Below are 21,433 nucleotides of genomic sequence, written 5' to 3'. Positions count from 1 at the left end.
AACAGGCATCAATATGTACAGATCAACAACAAGTCTAACATGTTACAGGTCAGATGGGGGTCCCTTAAGGATCAGGGCTGGGTCCAAAATTACTGAAGATACAAACTTTTTTTTTTTTTTGCTCAAGAAAAAACCTGCATCAGCTTCTGGATGCAGACTACTCTTTTAAAGTGTTGAATATTTTAAAATATGAAAGGGCTACAGAAACTCTGCATAATACATAATGATAAATATGCAATAAATATGTCACATGGAAACCTAAAGTCACAAGCAGGAACTTAACTCAACAGATAACTTCACTCATGGTACAAATGTGTCTTACATCAAGAAACACCAGAAATGTGGCCAAACACATATAAAAGACATCTAAACACTCTCCTCCAGGGCATGATGGGTAAATTTGCCCATGAAAATGTTTAACCCTGAGATATCAACACTCTAGATTTTACTGTGAACAACAGCTGTCGGGTCGTGATGTGGAATCATCCTCTCACTGTGCTACTGTTTAGTCAGCAGAGGTGGAAAAAGCACAAGAGTATTGTACTCAAGTAAAAGTACAGTTACTCTGATTAAAACTTACTTCAGTAAAATTAAAAGTACTGATTTAAAAATGTACCTAAAAAAGTACAAGTACAAAAAAAAACACTACTCAATTACAGCAAGTAAAATTGTTCATTTACATAGAATATAAATATTGAATTGATACACAGCAGCTGGTTGAAAATCAGCAAATGTCCCCTTTAAGTCACAGCAGCCGTTTGTTTACAGCAAAGTGTGTTGATGAGCTGTCTCATTTAGGAGGGAGCCAGCTGTTATGTCATTAAATGCACAAAGCTTGTATTTTCATCTGAAATCTGTAAAAAGTATAAGTGTTTCTATAACCTCATACTTTTGTTTCCTGCAATAGTAAATCTGGAGGAAGCTCCAGTCTGGATGTTGCCACAGGAACACGCAGGCCCACCCCACCCGGCACAGGTAAGGTTAAAGGGGTCTCCCTATCCAGCTGAATAACAGGGATATAATGCACATTTGTGTGGGTGTGTAGACTCCTGACAAGTGCCTGATTTCAGATGAAGATTTTAATTGGCTAATTAGTCGAGCATGATGATGACTCATGGGCGCTGAGTCTCATTGGGTCGCTTTGTGAAGTGAGAGGGTCTTAGGAGGTCTGTCATTAGCACGCAGGACTGGACTGAAATAGAGCCAGGAAAGGGCCACTGTCATTAAACTTGATTAGTTTGTCTGGCTAATGTGTGCGTGCATGAGTGTGTGTTCGTCGCAGAGACAACAGAGAACTGCTGCTCGATATCAGAGACAATAGGAGAGAGGAAATTGCAAACATGGGAAAAATAAACAACTTTGAAGGACCAAACAGAGGCACTGGAGTGAATTCCTGTGCAATACAAAGCACACCTGTCTGATTTATCCTGTACACCCTGAGGTTGTTATATCAGATTTTAGACCTTCGATATGATTGTGTGAATGTGTCTTATACACCACAGTCTTATTAAATGTAGAAGTTTTTAAAGCTCCAGCACTTTTTCATACCAGCTAATTTGCATGCATCGTAAACATGTGGCATCAGAAAGTTTCCTAAGTCCTATTCACACTTGCACAAAACTCCTGGAAATGTCCTAAATGTTCCTGCATGTGTGAATGCAAACAGGTACATTTTTTACCCAGATGTTGCCATTAAATTTCCCTGCCAGCCCCCTAGTTCCTTCCCCCCTCCCCCACTCTTCCACCGCCTGCCAAGCAAACTGAAGGAAAGTTCCTGTGAAAGGGACAAATTTGAACAAGCAAGTCTGGAATTTTCCTTGTAGGTTTGTTATTTTCAGGAAAGCATCAGGGTTGTATGTATGAAAGAGCTATAGTATGAAAAATTATGACAACTTTTGTACTTTGGAAGTGTATAAATGATCTGACTACACACTTTCAAACTTTGGGAAATATTTTCATCAGCCTCTTTGGCTGCAGCTTAGCATGAAGACTGTTAGCATGCTGGAACACCTTTAAGTGTCCCTAGGTGGAAAAAATACACAGTTCAGCACTTTATCTTAAATTGTACCTTGTTTGTTTAGAATAGGAATTCTCTATGCCTTTTATTTTCTTCTCAAAGTTTGTATTTTAGTGAAGGAAGAATTAATTGTTTAAAGAGTAACTAAACCCTCAGACTTCATTTTCAGATGAAAACATTAGTTGCTTTGTTTGGGTCCACATCTTGACAGTAAGACACAAAATGTTAAAAATTCTACATTTTGTGTGGAAAAATTAGCATAGCAATTAGGGTTAGGATACCAAAACATAAAAGTTAAAAACCTGAACTGCAAAACCTAATTACAACTAAAGCATCTGCTAATGCAGTTAACATAGCTAAGGCTAAAGCTTATGAAGCTACATTAGCTATGTAGATAAAGACCGTACACGGTTTTGCAACTACCAAAAATCCATATTTTATTCAAATAACACAGATATGTAGCTGATGTAGCTAAGGCAATGTAGTTTATGCAGCTATGTCAGCTGTACAAGCTACATTGGTAATAGCTGAAGACTGTACACCTTTCACAGTTTGCAAATCTCAAAAACCCATATTTTATTCAAGTAACACAACTATACATCTGATGCAGCTAAGGCAGTTGAGCTAATGCAGCTGTTTTACCTGTTCATCTATGGAGACAATGTAGCTAAAGACTGTACACCTTTTACAGTTTTGCAATTCTCCAAAAACCCATGCTTTTTCATGTAAAATAGCATGTTGCTTGCTCAGCTAAGGCTATGGCTAACAAAACTACATTAGCTATGTAAGCTATGTAGGTAATGTAGCTGAAGAGTGTACACCTTTTTTTTTAGTTTTGCAATTTCCAAAAACCCATTCTTTTTCACATAAAATAGCTTGTGGCTAACATAGCTAAGGCTATAACTTATGAAGCTACATTAGCTATGGAAGCTATGTAGGTAATGTCGCTGAAGAGTGTACTCCTTTTTTCAGTTTTGAAATTCCCCAAAACCCATGTTTTATTCACATAAAATAGCTTGTGGCTAACATAGCTTATGAAGCTACATTAGCTATGTTAGCTATGTAACCTATGTAGGTAATGTGGCTGAAGACTATACACCTTGTATAGTTTTGCCGTTCTCAAAAACACATTTTTTATTTAAGTAAAAATGCTCTTGGGTTACATAGCTAAGGCTTAGGCTAAGGAAGCTACATTAGTTACAAAAGCTATGTAGCTGATATAGCTGAAGACTGTACACCTTTCAGTTTTGCAAATGTCATGAACTTAATTTTTTTAATGAAATAGTTGCGTAGTTACTGTAGCTAAAACTAAAGCTAATTAAGCTATGTTAGCGATTTTAGGTTATGATATGTTGGCTTAAGCAAAGAGGCTATGTTTGCTTTGTTATCTACGTTACCTACATGGCTAAAGTAATTACACTGGCATTAGTTATGTTTTCTTCAGCTTGGGTAAAGCACATGTTTTAATAACTACAATGGCTCTCATAGAAAAGTACCTAGCTGGTGTGGTTTTATTAGCTTTAGTGAAAGCTAATAAAGCATAAGAAGCCACTTCTAAGACAGAAGTGAACATGATTTAATCCTGGATTAGACCTGAACATGTTGCTTGGTCTGTAATGTTTGCAGTGTAGTTATTTCATGAATGTAACTGCCGGACTTTAACATCCTGGGTCGATGCACCTCAGGGAGAATCTCTTGGGTTTAGTTACTCTTTAAAAAAAAGATTATTTCTGATTTTTAGAGGGGCTGTTGAGCTGATTAGATAAATAAGACTCCCCATTTGCTTGTCCAGCCCTTCTCCATACCAGCCAAACAATAACCCAGACACAAATTTAAATCTGACCCCCAGCTTTCCTTTCAGCCTGGTTTCTTTTCCTGCTGTGCTTCTTTCCTCCGTCTACACTTTTTTGTTGTATATTTATCACTTTGTCCTTCATATTTACGTTTGTATGTTTCTTCATGATAATCTGATATTTTCTTTTCAAACTCTACTTCCAGTTAAATCATATTAAGTCACATTTCTTGATCTCAGTGTGTATGCCATCTCTTGCAGTTTCCTTCATGTCTCTCTGGATGCATCTCATATTCTTCTCTTTACTTCCTTGTTTGTTTTCCTGTCTTCTCCCTTCTCTGTATTATTTCCCCCTTCTCTTTCTTCACCTCTCCACCTCCCCCCTCCATTAGCTCATGTGGACATGTCCAATGTGTCCTTTGATGTTGATCCTCTCGACTTGGATGCTGAGGAGCCCCCTGAATTCCAGGGTGAACCTCGCTCCCCCAAGGGCCAGTCAGGCAGCGTAACATCCCCTCAGGCCAACACCCACCGCCTGCCCTTCTTTAAGAAGGTAACACGAGGAGGCTTAGGGCAATTTGTTTCCTCCCCTCCAGATTTTTCCCTGACTACTCTGAGATCCAGACTAATTTTTTCCTTCCCCTGTTCCGTTTCTCACTAACTGCTCACAACTGAACGGTCCCTGCTGTCTCTGGATTTAACTCCCCTGATGGTTGGACATGTTGGACACTTGTTTCTGTGCTCATTGACTAGCCTGGAGAGACTTTCGACTAACTGAACACTCTGAAATGGCTGCTGCTGTATTTAAGTCTGAATTAATTGCATTTCTATGTGTTAACTCTGGTTTGATCCATTATTAGCTCCTCTACCAATCCCCCCATCCTAACCTGTCAGTGACTAAATGCACTCTTTTGTTTTGTGCTTTTTCTTGCTGCTGTGTGGTTTGAATCTGTAGGTGGCCCAGCTAAACAGAAACAGAAGTCGGTGAGTGTCAGACTAACAGAATAACACTTTAACATTTATACTCTGTCCTCTCCTCCTCCTTTTCTGTTGTCTTGCATTTTCTTTCTCCTGGTGACGTCCAGGGCTAGGAAATCAGTCCCCAGAATAATTTTTCACACCTTTTCCACGCTTCCGAGCACAAAATCTTCACAGCATCATTTATAAATCACACTGACGCCTCTGTCATTTCCCAAGAGCTTGTATCACGCCTGTCAGTGTGCAGATGCGTGTGCGGGACCGTCACAGACCCTGTTAGCCCGAGTGTAACAGAAACACATCCTGACATGCTTTCATTTCCTTTTTATGACGGCTGTACTGAGTGATAGCATCCCACAATCAGCAGTTTTTATGCTTTTCAGCACAATTTGAATCACATGTTGCGGCTGCAAGATAAAACTACTTACATATGGACGTTTCTAGTGGAGGTGATTTAAAATATTAATACAGCAATATTTCATCATCCTGATTCAATGCCAAATATTGATATTCAAAAAATTATATATTTTGATTTAAAAAAGAGCCAAAATGGCTTAGGAGTGCTGCTACATGTATTTGTAGGTGTCAAAACAGGTGATTTTTGGCCCCAAGAAAAAAATCATGAAACCAAACAGACAGAGGTCAGACTTGAAATTGATCAAAGGTGAGAATCATTAGTTGTATATTTAAAAAAAAAAAACAGGTTGCATTAAACTAAATGATTTGAAATGTGTGTCAGCACATCTTGACTTCAGATGATGTACTACAACATTATACTTCAAAACACTGTATGGTATAGTTTTGTGCCATTCTGTTCCAGATCATATTTCTTCGCTCTGTATCAAATCATATCATACTGTATCATATGGTAATGTAATGCACTGAATCCTGTCATATTGTACCATTTTGCTCCGGTTTATACCGAATCGTAAAATAACGTAATGTAATATAACGTTATGTTACATTACTTAATGTGACATAATGAAATGTAACATAACATAATGTAACATAACCTAATGTAACAATGCAATGTAACAACGTTATGTAACATAACATAATGTTATGTTACATACAACATGTGATATAACTTTATGTAACATTACGTAACATAATGTAATGTGACATAATGTTACATAACAAAATGTAACCTAACGTAATGTTACATAACATAATGTAACATAATGTAATGTAACATCACGTAATGTTACACAACATAATGTAATGTAACGTAACATAATGTAACGTAACATAATGTAACATAACGTAAAGCAACATAACGTAACATAACATAATGTAATGTAACATACAAAATGTAATTTAACTTTATGTTACATAACATAACCTAATGTAATGTTACATAATATAATATAACACAATGTAATGTAACGTAACATAATTTAACATAACCTAATGAAACACAACGTGACATAAGGGTAACGTATTGTATGATATCGTACTTAACCATACCATACTGTATCATATTGTATGGTACTAACGTAATTTATCATAACAATTAGTTTTGTAAATTATCATATCATATCAGATCGTAACCTAACGTAATGTTTCATTTCATATATTATTGTATGGTAGTGTATCACAACATGATTTACTGTATCACGTATTTTGACTGTATTGCATTCTCATCATAACTTATTGTTACTTAACACGTAACTTACTTTATCAAATCTCTCTCTTCATGTCATGTCATATTGTATCAAATAATATTGTACCTTACTATACTCACACTGTGTTGTACTGTGTCCTGTTGTTGTTTACAGTTAAGTATCATATCATATCATATTGTATTATATCCTGTGAAATCTAACTGTGTGATACAGTACCATATTCTAATTTAATTTAATTTCTGTGATCGTATTGTATCACATTCTTGCCTATTTTATCGTATTACATGCATTCCTATACCATACTGTATCATACCATATCTTACTGTTTCATATTACACGGTTTTGTTCAGTATTGTAAAGTATGGTACTGTATGCTGTCATACATTTTTTGAGTTACCCTTCAATGCCCACCCCTAGTTCTTAGGCTAGATTTTTATAAATGCTATATGTGCCTTTTGTGATAGACATCACAGGTGTGAGCCACAACATCTACACACTGCTGCTTGTGAAGCCCAATAAACCATGATATTGAACTATCATCTAGATCTATAATGGGTACAGCCGCCTCCCTGTTACTCATCACACTACAGTGTGCTCTGTGCTCCTGTTATTCAAACCCAATGAGCACCATTGTTATGTTCAGGGCTCCAGTTCTGCCCCTGTAGAGACAAGAGCCATTAGGAAACTTTTAAAATATGTATTTTTAGCTGCTGTGAATACAAATGAGGTGAAATGAGCTTCCGTCGCTCGACTCTTTATGTAATGTAATGTAGTGGTGCACTCCAGCCCTATCTCATGCTTTAAGAGCAGCACAGCACGCTCAGAGGAGGAGGCGTGCTCAGAATACAGATGAGAAAAAACATCCAATTTCACTGTTGTTAGAGTATATAGGACAGGCGACTGTTTTCACCTCATTCTTGCTGAAGAAGTGAATGTTTCTAAAGAGAACAAATGTTTATAGAGTCCTTATGGATGAATCATTCATGTTTCATAATGTACGAATAGGTCTAAAGTTCATGCACTTGCAGTGTATATTGAGTTTATGTGTGGGTGTTGTGTAGAAGTCCCTGTGGCTGTAGGGTTTTTCCAGTTTCAGTGTAAATAGCTGAAGAAAAAAAAGACGACAGAATTGATTTTACTCTCTTTATATTCAGTTTTAGTTTTTCAAAATGTAAAAGGCATGTGTTTGTGTTTATAAGAAACACATTTATTGTCAAGATTAAATTTTGAGGGAAAACAGGAAGATTTCAATCCAAGTAAGTTCATACCATCTCCACATATAATAATTTTTTAAATGTTTTCTCATTGACAGACAATTATTGTTGACTGCCTTATAAGAGGACGACTGCAGGAACTTAGCAGTTGAATCACGTCGAGGTATTGCAAAACTATACTCATCAGTCAATAAGAAAACACGAAAAAGGCGTAGTTTGTAATTGTCAACATAAATATTTGAAATTAATTCCAAGACTTTATTATGTTAGTGCTTTTTAAATCTCCCTTTTTATGTTTTCTGCAAAAAACTTTTTTTTTTTAAATGGCCCAGACCCCCTTTGTCCTCAGCCTGACTTTTAGTCCAAACGATTATTTACTCTTAACTCATGTAATATCCATGTGTAAAAAAAGTGAACTGTAAAACACTTATTTTTAGTCCTTACTTTAAAATACACTAAAGAAAATCTTTGAATACCTTCAATGGTCTCTCAGCTCATCTCTGCTTGTATTTTGACAGATTATATGCACATTAGAGAAATATTCAGTTTTTTTATTGTCCGATATTCCAACACTAACACCTAGATTTAAACTAAACTAGCTTCTTAAAATAACTTTTATTGTCAAAGATGTGTTTTTTAGCCAGTCTCAGTCTCATCTTCCTACAGAAGGGGATTAGGGCCAGAGATGAAGGAAAAAAATTAATGCCTTGCACTTCAAAATTACAGTTGAAATTTTGAGAATAGAGTCAAAAATTCAAGAATAAAGTATGAATTTTGACAATACAATTTTGAGAATAAGTCTTATTGTTCTATAACAAGCAATATATCTCAAACAGAGAAACACTGTTTGTTAGATAAAGAAACAGAATCATTGTTGATAGTTCCCGTTTTTATTTAGTTTCACAAGTTCATCAGTACAAGGCTGTTATGATCTAACAAGGTCCGACTTTATTCTCAAAATTTCAACCTTTTTCTCAAAATTGTATTTCAACTTTATCTTGAAATTTCAACTTCATTGTTGACATTTTGCCAAGGTTTTTTTTTTCAACGTTTGACTTGTATCTTGAAAAGGTATTTCAAATTTATTCTTAAAAGTTCAACCTTAATCTCAAAGTGCATCGCATCACCTCTGGTTCTTAACCTCTTCCATACCTTCCTCACGGAAAAGGTTGTCAACAAACATTTTATCCACAGCTGTAGTCGTCAAAATGAACACTGTCTGGCAGCTGGTACTGTTTTTGGCGTCACCTCTGGTAAGGTTCCAAGCAAGTGGAACTGATACTACAATGTGATGTCAACACAACGCTAACTACTGAGTTTCAGTAGTATTTTTGTCTAATTGCTTGCAACCTTTTCTGCAACAAAACTTGTCTCCTTGCTGTTACAAAACACCACAGACCTAAAGCCAGGAACACTATTGCCTTGATGTCCTCCGTTGTTGTGTTGTTGGACATCATGGCAGTCTTATGCTGCCGGTCTGTGATGATGAGTGGGTACAATTAAAGTACATACTGTAATGAAAAAAAAGGTTCCTGGTACCAAAACCTAGTAGACCAGCCAAGTTAAGCTGGTACCACTTGCCACTGCCATCCAGTTGTCCATAGGTAGATAGAAAAATAGTTATTGAAATGGTTGTTTAAGATTTCCAGCATAAATGACTCACACAGGGAAGATTAACTTCTTAAAATAACAGAAGTTAAAGTACAGTTTGAACAAAACTCTATTTGTAAAGTGAAATTATGCTTTGGTACTTACAGACAGAAACATCTCATCATCTCACACCAAGCGCTGATGCATGTAACAAAAGAGGAAAGTGTGAAGGATGGTGTCTGTGTTAACACAGCAGCACAGTCATGAGACCTGTCCTGGCGCTTTAATTATGGACATTTTAATTATGTGAGAGACAGCAGACGAAGAAAGCGGCGAGTGCTTTCATTGAGAAATTGATCTTCGCCTCCTGACATTCATAGCCAGTCAATAAAAGAAATGGACTGGAGTGTCTGAAACTCACCATCCATCAGCACACAGACGGGGAAGAGGACAGGGCTTCTATGTTCGGCTCATGTTGATTCATATGTGACTGTGCATCACCATGAGTGGTTATGTTGTTTGGAGCGTACACATTCGACGCAACATGACAGTGTGACTCACTGCAATGTTTGTGCTGCATTTCTCCGGCACAGATGGAGCATGTCCCTCCGTATGACGTGGTTCCCTCCATGAGACCTATCATCCTAGTCGGACCATCTCTCAAAGGATACGAGGTGTGCCGAAATAACATATCTCATGTCACTTTTCTCTTCTTTGGTTATCGCTTACACCTAATATTTGATTTTTAGGTGACAGATATGATGCAGAAAGCACTTTTTGACTTCCTAAAACACAAGTTTGAAGGCAGGTAAGAATGAGAGTATCCACTTTCCACTGCTTTAGTCATTTTCTCTTTGCTAACATGGATCCTACCTAACTTTTGGATCTGTATTTGTCCTAGGATATCCATCACACGGGTGACAGCAGACATCTCCCTGGCCAAACGTTCAGTCCTCAACAACCCCAGCAAACACACCATCATCGAGCGCTCCAGCACCCGCTCAAGCCTGGGTAAGAAACAAACATACAACCACTCTGTTTCTGATTTTATTAGATGGATTTATAAGTCAAGCAGAAAAACAATATTGCAAAGAAAACTTCTCAGTTCATCACGTCCTGTTGGTTAACATCCATTTAAATACATTTCACATCATACCTTTATTGTTCTGAGTGTACCTCTTACTTTGATTCAGAGATAGTTATGATAAATGGTGACTGTGTTTTAACCTAATGTCACTTTACAGGATGAAACAGTGTATTCCTGGGAACTATTTTCATTGTACTGCAAGCCGGTAAACAATGGCTGCCACCGTCAGCTCAGATGAAGCTATAGTGTCTGTTTTTATCTGTGCATTTAGGGAGAGCAAAGAGCCACATTAAAAGCTTTGTTTGACAGAAAAGACGCATATACCATATGATACAATCTGATACACTGCGGTACAACAGGATATGATAACAGGATATGCTATTTACGATGCTATGATATACAATAGGATATAATATGTTATATATGATAGGATATTCAGTACACAATACAGTACAAAGTGGGTACGGAAAGTATTCAGACCCCCTTAAATTTTTCACACTATGTTAATTTGCAGCCATTTTGCTAAAATCATCATCAATCACCACCCTTTGAGCTAATACAGCCGTGAGTCTTCTTGGGAATGATGCAACAAGGATACCCTGGATTTGGGGATCATCTGCTATTCCTCCTTGCAGATCCTCTCCAGTTCTGTCAGGTTGGATGGTGAACGTTGATGGACAGCCATTTTCAGGTCTCTTCAGAGATACTCAACTGGGTTTAAGTCAGGGCTCTGGCTGGGCCATTCAAGAACAGTCACAGAGTTGTTCCTAAGCCACTCCTTTGTTATTTTAGCTGTGTGTTTAGGGTCATTGTCTTGTTGGAAGGTGAACCTTCGGCCCAGTCTGAGGTCCTGAGCTCTCTGGTAAAGGTTTTCTTCCAGGATATCTCTGTACTTGGCCTTGTTCATTTTTCCTTCAATTGCAACCAGTCGTCCTGTCCCTGCAGCCGAAAAACACCCCCACAGCATGATGCTGCCACCACCATGCTTCACTATTGAGACTGTATTGGGCAGGTGATGAGAGGTGCCTGGTTTTCTACACACATACCACTTAAACTGAGGCCAAAAAGTTCAATCTTGGTCTCATCAGACCAGAGAATCTTATTTCTCATAGTCTGGGATTCCTTCATGTGTTTTTTTGGCAAACTCTGTGCTGGCTTTCATGTGTGTTGCCCTGAGGAGAGGCTTCCGTCGGGCCACTCTGCCATAAAGCCCCAATTGGTGGAGGGCTGCAGTGATGGTTGACTATCTAGAACTTTCTCCCATCTCCCCACTGCATCTCTAGAGCTCAGCCATAGTGATCTTCGGGTTCTTCTAACCTCTCTCACCAAGGCTCTTCTCCCTTGATTGCTCAGTTTGGCCGAACGGCCATCTCTAGGAAGAGTTCTTGTCGCCCCAAACTTCTTATATTTAAGAATAATGGAGGCCACTGTGCTCTAAAGAACCTTAAGTGCGGCAGAAATTTTTTTGTAACCTTGGCCAGATCTGTGCCTCGCCACAATTCTGTCTCTGAGCTCTTCGGGCAGTTCCTTCAACCTCATGATTCTCATTTGCTCTGACATGCACTGTGAGCTGTAAGGTCTTATATAGAAAGGTGTGTGCCTTTCCTAATCAAGTCCAATCAATTTAATTAAACACTGCTGGACTCCAATAAAGATGTAGAACCATCTTAAGGATGATTAGAAGAAATGGACAGCACCTGAGTTAAATATATGAGGGTATGAATACTTACGGTGATATTTCAGTTTTTCTTTTTTAATGAATTTGCAAAAATGTCAACAATTCTGTGTTTTTCTGTCAAAATGGGCTTCTGTCTTAATGAGGAAAAAAATTCAATTTAAATGATTTTAACAAATGGCTGCAAAGAGATTTTATAGATTTCACTGATAAAAAGAAAAGACCTATTCATGCTTTTATCAAAAGACATTTGTATAAACAATGCAATAACTGCTTTATCATGGTTTTAGTCAATATTTGCAAATCTAATTTTAGCAGCCTCAGCAGAGAAAGCCTTGCGTCCCCTCCCCCTACTACTAGTCTTAGTCTTTTGATTACGTGTCTTTTAGTTTTAGTCACATTTTTGTCATTTCAACCCTTTTTATTTTTAGACACAGTTTTAGTCAACAAAAACTAGAAAACATTTTAGTCCATAAAAACTCCTCATATTGTAGTCTTCACTTTTGGTCCAAGCATTTATTCTTTTGCCTAAATCTGGTACCAAACCATGGTAGTGTGCTCTATGCCCCCTGCCTGACCTGGGGTCCCTGCTTTCCACAGCTGAGAGGCAGAAGAGATACAGATGCATCGTTTTTTTGACAGATTTACCCACAGTGGAGAAATATCATGGATTTTGATTGTCCGACAAAAAATAAATTATATTTTAGTCTAGTTTTAGTCATCTTGATGAAAACTTAACTTACTTTTTACTGTCACTTTTAGTCACCACATATCTCTCTTTGGCTAGTCTTAGTCTAGTTTTTGTCATGGAAAAAGCTGTCGATGAACATTTTTAGCCATAGTTTCAGTTGACAAAATTAACACTGCAATACGTTACGATATGCTATGATATATGATACAATAAACAATAGAATTAGAATAGGATTTATGATTTGATTTTTCTATGATACACCTAATTGTGCTCTGCTTATTTTTATCCCTTTAGCCTCTTTTTTACCAGTTCATATTCAGTATTTCAATGTTAAAAGTTATAAAGGTGGACAGGATATGCAGATTCTGTTGTTCATCATCCAAAGACCTGAAAGTTTCAAGTTTGTCCCTTTTATACTTGCTCTGACTTCTTGACTCTGATCTGGCCTCCTCTCTCTTTCTTCATCCTGTCTTTTTCTGCCCTCCATCCTCCCCCCTTGCTCCACCTTCTCTTCCACCTTCCTCCACCACCCTCTTTTGATTCAGACGTACTGGGTACGTATGCTCTTCCCCGTGACAAAACACTGACACTTCTCTCCTCCTTCTTCCCTCCTCCTCTTTTTTTCTCCTCACTTTATTCATCGTCTGCTCATACATCGTTTGTCTGCCTGTCTGCTTGCCTGTCAGTTTCTCTGTTCCTCATACGTCCGTGTGACAGCCTGTAGTCTCCAACAAAAAGAAGGGGTTGCAAAACCAAAGCAGAAATAGATCCGTGGGAGGGGAGCGGGGTGGCTGGTACCTGCTTTTAAAATGTGACAGGAATGAGCACGGAGGGAAGTTGATACTTTCCTTTCTGCTGTCTTCCATTTATGACCTGCCTATTTATGCTATCCATTTATGTATGTTGAACTTATACCCAGGAACAGCCTCTGTGGAAGCTGCACTTTTCCTCCTCCTATCATGACATGGGAGCAAGTTTCTCTCTACAGTTAAATCTAAATTTGCCAAAGTTTTTTTTAGGTTAATGGAAGCCTTGCCTTCTTCTTCTCTGTACAAGTTAAAGTTCATGTTTCTTATCGCTGTGTGGAGGCCCTGTGTTTCTGCCTCAAGCTTTAATTCTCCACCCTTCTGCTCTCTGGAGGATGCTGGATTGTGTGCAGGACTCCATCTCTCTGCAGATTGCCTTGCCCCCGTTATCTCTCTCAGCCGCTGGCTTGGCAGCACGTACACCTCAGAGGCGCCAATGTTTGACCAGATAGACTGGGAACATTTCCGGTTTTAATCTCAGTGTTATACACATCAACAGGCTGATTTAAAAAGCAACCACACTCAAAATCTGAATCGAAAAGCTTTTATAGGCTGCTGTTGAGGAACAATGGAAACAAAACACCCAAGCAGTCCACAGAGTTGAGTAGTTCACCTGATAGAATAATTACTGCTGTTCTTCTGTGCTAACAAGAACTAATGCTCCACTTAATTTGTCTGATGGGGGTGTTTGTATTTTTGTTTTTCTTCTTTTATTTTCATGGTGAGAAATTGTGCCCTTATCATTAGTAATTACAAGTGCCACAGGCATCTCATTCTTAAGTGCCTCCTTCCTGCGCAGCTTTGAAAAAAGAAACATAATCATGAGAAGCACAGGAGGCGAGTGTTAATGTTGGGAGGTTGCAACAGAATGAGGATGCTGCACTGCTCCATTTAGCTGTGCATAAATGGAACTACAAACCTAATCCATGCACTTGGAAGTATTTTTTTCTACAACTCTGACATGCATGATGAAGTACTAACACATCAGTTATGTACTTGTGCATAAAGCAGAGGTAGTATTGCTGTATTATAATGCTGTATCTCCTTGGGGGGGGGGGTGGGCTCTTTATCTCATTCTACCTGCTGTTATTTATTCATTAACTTGTTTTTTTCTGTATTGTTGGGTTTTAGCGGAGGTTCAGAGTGAGATTGAGCGTATCTTCGAGCTTGCCCGCACCCTTCAGCTGGTGGCGCTGGATGCAGACACCATAAACCACCCCTCTCAGCTGGCAAAGACCTCCCTGGCTCCTATTATTGTCTATATCAAAATAGCCTCACCAAAGGTATGGCAACTGTTGTTTTACACCATTTTATTGTGTTATCACTAAACTATTTCTGTTCTTAATAATTGTACTTGTCAATTGTTATGCAGATAAACAAGACCTTTATCTAGTGCATCACAGAGGTCAAATTAAAGCCAAAATGTCCAATAGAAAAACCCCCTGTGACACAAGCAAAGAGAAACACTGCAAGACATCAATAAGTGATTTACAAAGAATAAAAAACAAGTTATGTTAAATACTGAAGTTACATTTTAATAAACAGAAATTCTTTGTTATATTCCAATATGTTTCGGAATAAGTTCCAGAGCTAACAATTGTGTTATGTTGCAGCCTGATACTATAATCATTTAAGTCATTCTATCTTATTAATCTACACTCTAATGATAAAGTAAAAATAAAATTTAAGAAATTTTGAAGCACCTTTGGCAGCACTTGCAGCCTCAAGTACCTGGATTTGGCGATTTTCTGCCAATCTCCCAGGCAGATCCATTCAACCTCATTGAGGTTGGATGGGGACCATCAGTAGTCAGCCATTTTCAAGTCTCTCTAGAGATGTTCAAAAGGGTTCAAGTCAGGGCTCTGGCTGGGCCACTCTAGGACATTCACAGAGTCGTCCCTAAGCCACTCCTGTGTTGTCTTGGCTGTGGGCTCAGGGTCATAATCATGCTGGAAGGTGGACCTTTCGACCAAGAATGAGATCCTGAGCGCTGTGGAACAGGTTTTCATTGAGGATATATCAACCCTGACCAGTCTTCCAGTCCCTGCTGCTGAGAAGCACCCCCACAGCATGATGCTGCCACAACCATGTATCACTGTTGGGATGGTATTCAACAGGTGATGAGTTGTGCCTGGTTTCCTCTGGACATAAAATTTAGAATTGAGTTCAATCTTGTTTTCATCAGACCAGAGAATCTTGTTTCTCACAGCCTGAGAATCCTTGGGGTGGTTTTTGTAAACTCCAAGCAGGCTTTCGTGTGTTTTGCATTGAGAGGTTTTTGTCTAGATATGGTTGTCCCTCTGGAGCTTTGTCCCATCTCCACAGAGGATCTCTGGAGCTCAGTCAGATTGACCATCAGGGTCTTTGTCTCCTCTCGCCCCTCTACCCCAATTGCTTAGTTTGGCCGGGTGACCAGCTCTTGGAAGAGTCCTGGTTGTGCCAAATGTCTTCCATGTGAGATTTATGAAGGCAACTGTGCTCTTGGAAACCTTTGGCACGACAGAATATTTTTGTAGCCTTCCCCAGACCTGTGCCTTGCAACACTCTTGTCTTTGAGCTCTGCAGCCAGTTTCTTTGACCTCACAGCTTTGTTTTAGCTCTGATTTGCATTGTCAGCTGTGAGGTGTTCTATACAGCATTGTTAGCCTTTCAAAATCACATCCAATCAATTTAATTTACCACTGGTGGACTCCAGTCAAGGTGTAGAAACATCTCAGCAATGACACAGAGAAATGAGAGGAAATGTAACTTTTTATGGGGTACTGAATTTAGATTAATGTGAGATAAATTAATTTAAATGTCTGTAGTATCAGGCTGCATCATGTCAAAAACTGAAAAAGTGAAGGGGATCTGAGTACTTTCTAAATGCATCTTTGGCTGAAGCCTGCCAGAGAACCTCCTTTAGGATTTTAATTTAGAAGGTGTCCTGTGGCGTCTTGAAAATAACAAGAGTATCTATCCAACCCTAAAGGCCTGACTGGTCAGAAGAATCTTTCTTTGTAACAACTATAATAATGGACAAAAACAAAACACATCATGTTTTGGACTGAGCCAAAAAGCTTTCCTCCCTGATTTGATCACAAACACACCTTTAAAGGAAACAGATATACTATTAAGAATAAACTAAGTGGGCCACTGTTTGGGTTAAAGCAACTATTCAATTTAAGATGACAAGATGTTCCTGAAGAGCCAGATCTAGAAGTGTTGGTTCTTTTATGTGGTCAACAGGAGAGTCAGAGGAGGGACAGTTTCCTTTTTCCCCAATTTTTGCTGGTGTGTAATGGACATGAAAGTCAAATGGTACCAAAATCAGCTCATTACTAAGCCAAATAATCCATCCATCTTCCTCCACATATCAGAGGTAGGGTAGTGTTGGCAGCAAGCAAAGTAAGTCACCCTAAACATCTATCTCCCCAACATTTTGCTAGCTCCTCCTGGGGTAGTCTGAGGCGCTCCCAGTCCAGCAAAGCATCCTTATCAGATGCCGGAACCACCACAACTGGCTCCTTTAGATGCCAAATAATCTGGATCTTTTAAAGCAGTTGAATTCCCAGCACTCTGACTGAGACTTGAAGGTCATTGAATGTGGGAACATAAGCAAAATCAGGGTTTAGTGTACCAAACAGTGCCAAAATGTGCTGAATCAAACCAGACTACTGGGTGAAACTGCAGCATTAGAGGTCATCTTGGGATTTGGGAAACACTGACACTGAATTTTAGTTGCAGGCACCTTAAAATTTCAAGCATGCCAGCACTTTCACATGAATAATTGTTTTTCATTTGACAAAGTGCTGCTGTGTCCCTGCAGGTCCTTCAGAGGCTCATTAAATCCAGAGGGAAGTCCCAGGCTAAACACCTAAATGTGCAGATGGTCGCAGCTGACAAGCTGGCCCAGTGCCCACCTGTGAGTTCTCCTTCATCACTGCATCAAGAAAAGCAAGAACAGCCGCTGTCATTTCTCAGGGTGAAATCATGTTTGCTTCTGTATGTGCAGGAGTTATTTGACATCATCCTGGACGAGAACCAGCTGGAGGATGCTTGCGAGCACCTGGCTGACTACCTGGAGGCGTACTGGAAAGCGACGCACCCACCGAGCAGCAACCCTCCTAACCCTCTGCTCAACCGCACCATGGCCACGGCCGCCCTGGCCGCCTCCCCTGAGCCTGTCTCCAACCTGCAGGTACAGGTGCTCACCTCTCTACGCAGAAACACAGATCTGTGGCCTGAACTGGACGGTGCTGTAGCGAATGAAGGGAAAGTGGAAGAGCACACTCTCTGAAGTCCTGCAGAGTGTTTGTCTGGGGAGACTGCGGCGCTCTGTTTACCCTGAAGGAAAATTGCATTACAATCTTATTTATACTGTATATAGAAACACATTCATACAAAACACACCTATGCAGGAATTTACACATAAATGAGCTACTTAATTTCCCACACATAAATCCATTTCCTTGTGCTGTTTAAACCATGAGAGGAGCAAACACCGGATATAAGGAATACTCATAAGGCACCCCTGGCCTTCTTCTTGAAGAGTAAAATGATATCTGCTGCACCCGCTCCCCCCCACTTTAGCTCTGTGGCCACCTTTCTCCTGCACTTTTCTTCTCTGGTAGGCTGAGTCTAGTCTGTCGTCCTCAGTGTTGCCATGGCACCGCCCCTGAAAACAGCAAGTCATGTCCGCCTCTTCAAACATAAACGCTCAGTTTAGTACAGGCTGTTACTAACACTACCCATTTTATAATTATTTTAACATGAAACTACTAATCAGCTGAGTATCTCTTACTAAATTGTGCTCATCAGAGGTATTCATGTCTGTGACATTGTGATGCCTGAATGCATCAGCTGGCTGGAAAGGGTGCTAACTCATTATTATTGAGAGTCAACCAGAATAATCCAAGAAGAAAATAGGAGCCAAAAGAAGCGCCAGCTGATCTTCAGATGTGTCTGTATCACTTCATTTACATAAATGAGTCTGTGTGAACATCCTGTGCTCCAGAGTTTGATTAGTTATGTAATTATATGGTAGTCATTATTCTGCTTATCTCGCCATGTGGCCATTCTGCCACAAGATGGCACTGTTGTAATGGTAGACGGTCTGCTTCTTGAATGTGTTTGTGTTTGCTGAGGCGTACCACAACTTCAAAATAATCAATCAGAAGATCTCATTAGTTTGGCTGACAGATTGTTTGTATTGCTGTTGACTAATTTCAGAACAAGTGAGTGAGTGTGCATGCCACAAACAAGAGATAAACAAACTGATGGTCTGTCTACAATCTTTTAGTGTTGCCTGTCTTTTGCTAACCCTGCAGACTTACCTTCACTACACTGACACTTTGACTGTGCTCTGCTGTTTGTGTGTCTGCATGGTTGCTGTCCTGCATGGCCATGGCGTGCTGCAGGGGCCGTATCTGGTGCATGGGGAGCAGAAGAGAGAAGGGCCTCTGACAGAGAGTGGAGGGAGTGACACCCTGCATGACTATCAGACAGACCTGGGAGGAAAACCTCAGCAGCAGCAGCAAACACACATGCGCTCCTCCCGCGGTCAACTGCGCGGAGGGAGCGGGCGAGGCCTGTCCCGGCAAGACACCTTCGACTCCGAGACCCAGGGCAGCCGGGACTCGGCTTACACCGAGGCAGGCGACTCCTGCATGGACATTGAAACCGACCCCTACGAAGAGCCAGAGCCTTATCGAGGAGGAGGTGGCGGCGGCAGCCGCCTCCACCTGGCACAGCATCACGGCAGACAGGCTTCATGGGAGGACGAGGGTGCCGAGCCGGACCAGGAAAACCTGAACCATCCTCCAATGCCGAGCCAGACGCAGCCGCACGGGCGCGCCAAGCTGAGAGAGCGGTACTGCCAGGATCCCGTGGACACAGGTTCCAACATGAGCCGTAACAAGAACCAGGACGACTGGGGGAGGGACGTCTACATCCGCTGAATACATCACACCAAGAAGAGAAGGAAGCTGCAGACAGACTGAGGAGAGGAGAGGAGAGGTGGGGGGCTGAAGTGTGCCAGTCAGGCTAACAAATGAATCTGTTTACATCCCACTACAATGTAAAGAAATACATCAACTGCCAGATGCCATTCTCATCTACTTCTTCTTGCAATTCAATTTATTTATGTTTAGAAAAATACTATTGGTCTGTTTTTGTTCTTTTTGTTAATACTGCATGAATTTCATGGATTTCTAAACTGACAGCACGAGGACAGTAACCGCTAAGATTGTGATTCTCTGATTGTGATCTGTTTGACTCAACCTCTCGTTCAGTTGTAGAGTGAAGGCTGGTAGAGCTGTAGTAGTCCGTCATGTCTGTCCTCTGCAGTCTTAAACAGGGTCTAATGTCACCGTCCCCATGTATAGAGTCAGGGTCTCTCTTTACCTTTATCTCATTCAGTGCTGAGTCTCTCACCTCCACTTTCCTAATCACCCAGACCTTAAAAAGCTGGTGGAGGAGTTGCCATATTCTGACACAATTTATCAATGTTGCTACACCCATGTCAGAAAAAAAGAGTTCACTCCAAAGATGTTTACTTCTTCCTCGACGTGGTGCAGCCACTCTACCTATCTAAACCCAGCCCCTCTGTTCGTGTTCCCCTTTTCTCGTGGGTGCCGAGGGTGCCTCATCTGTTCTCTGGTTTTTCTAACATGGTGCAGATTCAAAGAAGCACCACAGTCGTAGTTTTGTGAACAAAGTGTCCTGCCTTAGTCACTCCCACCTTAAAAAAAACATCCTTATTTCAAGAAAAAACTCCAATCACAAGTGCCGGAATGTCTCGCCAAGCCATGTCCACCTCTGCCACGGTGGGATGTCTTAACTAATGTTTTCATACCATATGTGTGCGTCTCCATGTCTCTGAGGCTACTCTGCGCTGTAGCACGCTCTGTCGCTCCCGCACTTTGCTCATCTTGTTTTATTTTGCTTCATTGTCTGTTCTTTGTAGCTAATGGTTATTTAAAAAAGTACTTGTGTGTGTGGTTATCACTCCCAACTTCCACCCAAACTGATAGCTCGTCTGATATTTACTACCACTCTCCTCTTACTCTTGATTTCAGACTGACTTAGTATTGTTTTTTTCTTCCTGTGGACATTTGCAATTTTTTAAGTGGGGGTGGTGGTGGGGGGTTAGGATCAGCTGTGGTCTTTACTCGGATATCTATAACAGAGAATCCATGAATGTCTTTGGTGGGCTGCTTCAGCTCACCCTGTCTTCAGTTGAATAAATAAATATGAAATAATGATCAGTAAATAATGTTATTGTTGCGTTATCGCAATTGTTAAAGATATTAAATAACATGTATCATTGGTGCCTGACTGTAGCTACATTTTGCTTTTTCTGCCTTTCATTTTTAATCTGTGGATAAATTCGTATTTTAATTAAAAATTAATTCAGAAAATGCTACTGTGTCACTTAATTGATGTAAAAGTTTTGGTATTCCTGGGGGCGGGTCAATGACATGACATGCATATAGTACCTATAAAAAGTATTCACCCTGTTTCATGTTTAACCTTTTATTGATTTTATAAATCAATCATGATCAATATAATTTTGCTTTTTGAGAAAAAAATGAAAACTTCTTTAATGTCAAAGTGAAAACAGATTTCTATAAAGTAATGTCAATTAAATTTAAAAGTCATGTAAACTAAGTGACCCAGGCATTAGTTGTTGTATGCAGAGTGTCTCTCTTCTCAGCTGCCGAAGCTTGTTACGCCATCAGAGTAGTCATGGGTGTCTTGGTGGCATCTCTCACTTATCTCCTTCTTGCAAGGTCACTCAGGTTATGAGGACGGCCTGATCTAGGCAGATTTACACATGCGCCATACTCCTTCCATTTCTTGATGATGGATTTAACTGAACTCTGGGGGGTGTTTTTTTTTATATCCATCCCCTGACTTATACTTTTCAGTAAGATTTTCTCTGAGTTGCTCTGAGTGTTCTTTTGTCTTCATGGTGC

General features: G+C 39.9%; 1 protein-coding gene across 6 annotated transcripts in view; it reads left to right on the top strand.

Moving 5' to 3' along the window:
- cacnb1 (calcium channel, voltage-dependent, beta 1 subunit) overlaps positions 1-20,857 on the top strand; it is a 51,150-nt gene extending 30,293 nt beyond the window's left edge. For 2 of the 6 annotated variants that reach the window (XM_041817280.1, XM_041817284.1), the window contains 10 exons: positions 908-975; positions 4,202-4,362; positions 9,810-9,890; positions 9,966-10,024; positions 10,118-10,227; positions 13,215-13,223; positions 14,607-14,758; positions 17,284-17,379; positions 17,470-17,655; positions 18,875-20,857. In XM_041817280.1, coding sequence (XP_041673214.1) covers positions 908-975; positions 4,202-4,362; positions 9,810-9,890; positions 9,966-10,024; positions 10,118-10,227; positions 13,215-13,223; positions 14,607-14,758; positions 17,284-17,379; positions 17,470-17,655; positions 18,875-19,414 — 1,462 coding nt within the window. In that variant the 3' untranslated portion in view covers positions 19,415-20,857. Of the gene's footprint in view, positions 1-907; positions 976-4,201; positions 4,363-4,764; positions 4,794-9,809; positions 9,891-9,965; positions 10,025-10,117; positions 10,228-13,214; positions 13,224-14,606; positions 14,759-17,283; positions 17,380-17,469 lie in introns of all 6 variants that reach the window. The other 4 variants (XM_041817282.1, XM_041817283.1, XM_041817281.1 and 1 more) reach the window with 4 other exon arrangements.
- Positions 20,858-21,433: the final 576 nt, after the last annotated feature.

The sequence above is a fragment of the Cheilinus undulatus genome, linkage group 21, assembly GCF_018320785.1.
Source record: "Cheilinus undulatus linkage group 21, ASM1832078v1, whole genome shotgun sequence".
In the NCBI taxonomy this organism is placed as follows: Eukaryota; Metazoa; Chordata; class Actinopteri; order Labriformes; family Labridae; genus Cheilinus; species Cheilinus undulatus.
The sequence above is the reverse complement of the archived record's forward strand: the minus strand, read 5'-3'. Positions and strand labels throughout refer to the sequence as shown.